This window comes from Primulina huaijiensis, chromosome 4 (assembly GCF_012295235.1).
Source record: "Primulina huaijiensis isolate GDHJ02 chromosome 4, ASM1229523v2, whole genome shotgun sequence".
Taxonomy (NCBI): domain Eukaryota; kingdom Viridiplantae; phylum Streptophyta; class Magnoliopsida; order Lamiales; family Gesneriaceae; genus Primulina; species Primulina huaijiensis.
The window spans coordinates 2,661,166-2,665,374 of record NC_133309.1 but is presented as its reverse complement, the minus strand read 5'-3'; the positions used below and the strand labels follow the sequence as shown (position 1 = coordinate 2,665,374).

The following is a 4,209-nucleotide window of genomic DNA, read 5'->3' as shown; positions in this document are numbered from 1 at the left end:
TCGACTCCATTAACTTGATGTAAAATAAATAATTCATCAATAAAATAATTTACTTATTTATATTTAATAAATAAATTTAATTTTTATAAATACTTATTTAAATAACATAACAAAAGTAATTATTTTAATTAAAATAATTAGAATATTTATTTATATAACAACGAAATAATCATATTAAATACTTACATAATTTAAAATGCATTAAATTATAAAATAAAAAAAAATTATAGAAGGAACCAAGAATCTAAAGCATGAAAAAGTAAGCCTACCCAAAAAAAAATAATAATATAAAAAATTCTTAACAATAATATTAGTCAGTGTCCGGTTATTAAATCCAACTAAAATCCAACTTTCAATAGACTCGAATTGCTACTGGACTCCGCACCGAATGCACATCATTGGACCAAGTAACACTTCCAAACACATATTTCCCCGATTTGCTGCTCGGAACCACGTTCACTATATAACTTGCCGTCTTTTTACCATCGGAAAAATCAAGAACATTTGGTTCGACTTGCAACAAAACTCCTTCTGGATTATCGACCTTCACATGGAATTTTTTCGGATCCCCTTCATTGCCTACGTAAGTAGTGGTTCGTGTAACATTAACTGGCCGATGTAAATTGGAAACGAAAATGGAAGGGTAATTCAGATTGTACGAGGGAATTCCAGGTGAAGGGCAGGTGACTCTGGCTCCAATTATGTTTCCTATAGTCTTGGAATTGGCAATATTGCATAAATATGCAATCATGTCATTCATGTTGTAATCATAAATAAGGCCAGGATTGAGTGCATTGTTGGGGTTTATGTTTCCTGATCCCATGTCGAAAACGGTGGCCTTTCCATTATCAGATTGAATTGGTCCTCCAGTGTTATCCAGATGTGAGGCTGTCACAAATTCATAGACATACTTCAATTAGTTTATTTTAGATAAATCAAAGTTTTGATACCGAGGTATTAAATTTGCATACATGAACATTTATTCAAAATAATACATAATGCACGCATACGATTATAACCATTCTTCTATTGTTTGCATGCTTTGTAGATTAAATCTTATTTTACGTAAAAACTGCCATATATTTCATTTTGTCTTACAGAGTTGTTTTGTTAAAAAGAAAAGAGTAAATGGATTTAAAATAAAATTAATTATACATTTCAATAAAAAAAAAAAAAAAATCGCGAAGGTAAAGCTATAATGCTTCCTCCAATATGACCAATTTTGAATAATATGATTGATTTTTCCGTAAAATTGTTGTAATACTATTAAGTTATATTACAAGATAAGATTCAAAAAAATTCTTTTATCGAGTAATCAATATATTATGTGTGTGACAAAATAAGTACATCTTACTATATAATGCAACAAATGTAATATCGAAAAGGAAATTTTGAATGCAACATAATTATGAAGCTTACCTGTCGTCATGATAGCTGATTTTATAGCAGCTGGACTGAAGTTGGGATGAATTCCTTTCAAGGTTGCACCTATGGCAGCAGCATGAGGGGCAGACATGGAAGTTCCGGAATCGAACCCAAACCATGGACGGCCCGGATCTTCATGATTCCATGTAGGCCAGCTTGCTAAAATGTTAAGCCCTGGAGCTGCTACATCCGGCTGTGTAGTTATAATAATTTGAATTTATCATCGATGTTTACAAAAATATGTAGCTACCAAAAACTATGGATATTGATAATTGTATTACACAAAAACAATTATTGTTCCTTGGCAAAATATCAAATATATTCGTAGTCCGTATTATAAGAAATTGAAAAAGAAAATCATACTTTGATGATGTCTAGGGCAGATCCAGGTCCTCGGGAAGAAAACACGGCCATCTTCGGGGCAGGTTGTTGGTTGATCTGAGCCTCGTGCCGCCGAATATAAGCAAAAGGGCGGCTGAATCCATGTCCAAAATTATCATTTTGCAACCAAACTACTAAAATAATTAAGATAAATTCCCTATAAACTAGTAGATAGGCTAAATTCCTTATTAAAAATAGATAAAAACTACCTTGTTTTAAAGTAAAGTTGACAATCTCATTACAATATGTATATTTTTATATGTATGAATTAAATTATCCTGATTATCAGAATCACAAAATCAACATAACATGTATGCATCCACATAAAAAAATTTTAATATGAACATATATATATAGTTCGTGTATCCATTTTACCTTGTACTTCTCATGTATGCATCCAGCTTTCTTGCATCCTCCACGCCTATCACAGTTGTTGGTATCATAAAGTTCAAACTCATATCGTTGCTTGAATATGGATCGACGACGATCACTCCTATGCCTCCATTCTCGCGCACAATGTTGGATTTCGGCAAGGCTTCGTCGTTCCAAGAATCCTTGGTGCACACCACAATTTTTCCCCAAACAACTCTGGGGTCAAGTGTACCCTCTTTGCAGAAACTGAAAATTTTTCTTTGAGATGTGAGGTACAATTGAATGAGTTAGATATTAGAGAATTGACTGATAATAATGTAAGGAAAAATTGCAATATTTTTCCTTACATTATTATTATGTTTGTCTTTGGATCTTTGTATTATCAAAATTGAGTCTTAATACTATATTTTTCAAAAAAATTTCAATTTAGTCCTTTGTTTCGAAACTTTAATCCTTTTAGTATTTCCAACTCAATACAAAGTGGGAATGAGGACTAAAATTACAAAAAAAATGACCAAAATTAAGAAAGAAAAATGAAAATACAAAACAAATAAAAAAAAACAAGGATAGAGGGAAAAAAAACAAGCCAAAAGTTAATGCACTAAGATTAAAATTTATTTAATTGATTAAATGATCAAAATCGTTGAGAGACAAATATATGATAAATAAAATATAATTTTCTCATTGTATATATAATGCTGCATGTACCTGGCACTGCCTGCCCATCTCCAATATTTTGCTGCATTTCTTCCATAAACTAGTTCATTATATCCATTCATATCGTAGTAGTTGAAACCTTCCCCCTTCAAAAACAAGAATTTTATTTTGTTTTTGAATCAGATTTAAAGAATTTGATCCTAACAAGATAATAGAAGAAATTTAAATCCCACCTACATTTAGTGGCGGAGCCAGAAATATGGCTATGTCAGGGCTAGAATTTTAAACTCTAAAATCTTTTAATATTTTAAATTGATCTATTCGAGCTAATATCATATTATTTCAAAATTATAGAAAATTTACATATAAATTTTTTTAAAAAAAAAAATTTAGCCACCCGGACTTACCTATGTAGCTCCGCCCATGCCTACATTGGAAAAAAATCTAAAAATGATAATAATTAGGTGTAGATAGGGTTTTGGTACTCTCATATGATGAAAAAAAAAACAATATATATAATCCAATTACTTTACTTAGAAATTTTCATTCCCTGCATTATTGAAATTACCATTTTGAAGTCAATAAATGGAAAATGTGAAGGCCATACCCTCAAGGTCTCTGAGTTTCCCAACTCGACGGTGGCAACGATTTCCCTATCGGTAGAAGTGGCTGCAACCGTCAGCATCCATGGTGCGGCATCGTCCACAGTCTCCGGTTCTCTATTATTTCCGGCACTAGAAGAAAAAAGAATTCCTTTCTCAAACGCATGCAACGTACCAATAGAAATGCAATCACTCATGAATCCCGGACGATTATGCCGAATGAATCCACCGATCGAAAATGTAACTATGTCGACACCATCAGCGATGGCATCATCGAAAGCTTTGAGCAAATCTGAGCAGGTACATCTGTTGCAATAGCTCAATGATCAAGAAAAGTAATGAAATAAAAACTCGAACAAGACTAATAATTTTTTTTTAATAGCCAATACATATAATATAATATAACTATTGAAGTATGTAGAAGTTTTCTAAGAGAGATTGTTTCCACTGACCTGTTGAACCAGCAAACTTTGTAGACAGCGAGGCGTGCACCAGGAGCGCCACCACGAATGACCTTGTCACCGCCCATTCCTTTCATGCTGAGGCCGATGGGCATCCCAGCGACTGTTGAGGCCGTGTGTGTGCCGTGGCCGAAGTCATCCCTGGCGGAGAAATAGTGGCGGCCGCCATACGACACAATCGGCCCATTCTCTTGCTCGAACCCGCGGGAGTACCAACGGTAGCCGATCACTTTGCTGCATGATTGAATTGCGAAGTTTACAATACATATAGATATATTCGAAAATATAACTTTGTCTGTCAAATATATATA

The 4,209-nt window shown here is 33.3% G+C and overlaps 1 protein-coding gene across 1 annotated transcript in view; it reads right to left on the bottom strand.

The window, feature by feature from the left end:
* Positions 1 to 270: 270 nt before the first annotated feature.
* Positions 271 to 4,209, bottom strand: part of LOC140975938 (subtilisin-like serine-protease S) — a 6,035-nt gene continuing 2,096 nt past the window's right edge. The window contains exons 6-12 of the mRNA XM_073439858.1: positions 3,890 to 4,132; positions 3,443 to 3,743; positions 2,887 to 2,981; positions 2,182 to 2,424; positions 1,789 to 1,900; positions 1,420 to 1,618; positions 271 to 888 (exon numbers count right to left, since the gene is read on the bottom strand). Of these exons, the coding sequence (XP_073295959.1) occupies positions 353 to 888; positions 1,420 to 1,618; positions 1,789 to 1,900; positions 2,182 to 2,424; positions 2,887 to 2,981; positions 3,443 to 3,743; positions 3,890 to 4,132 (1,729 nt within the window). The 3' untranslated portion in view covers positions 271 to 352. The remainder of the gene's footprint in view (positions 889 to 1,419; positions 1,619 to 1,788; positions 1,901 to 2,181; positions 2,425 to 2,886; positions 2,982 to 3,442; positions 3,744 to 3,889; positions 4,133 to 4,209) is intronic.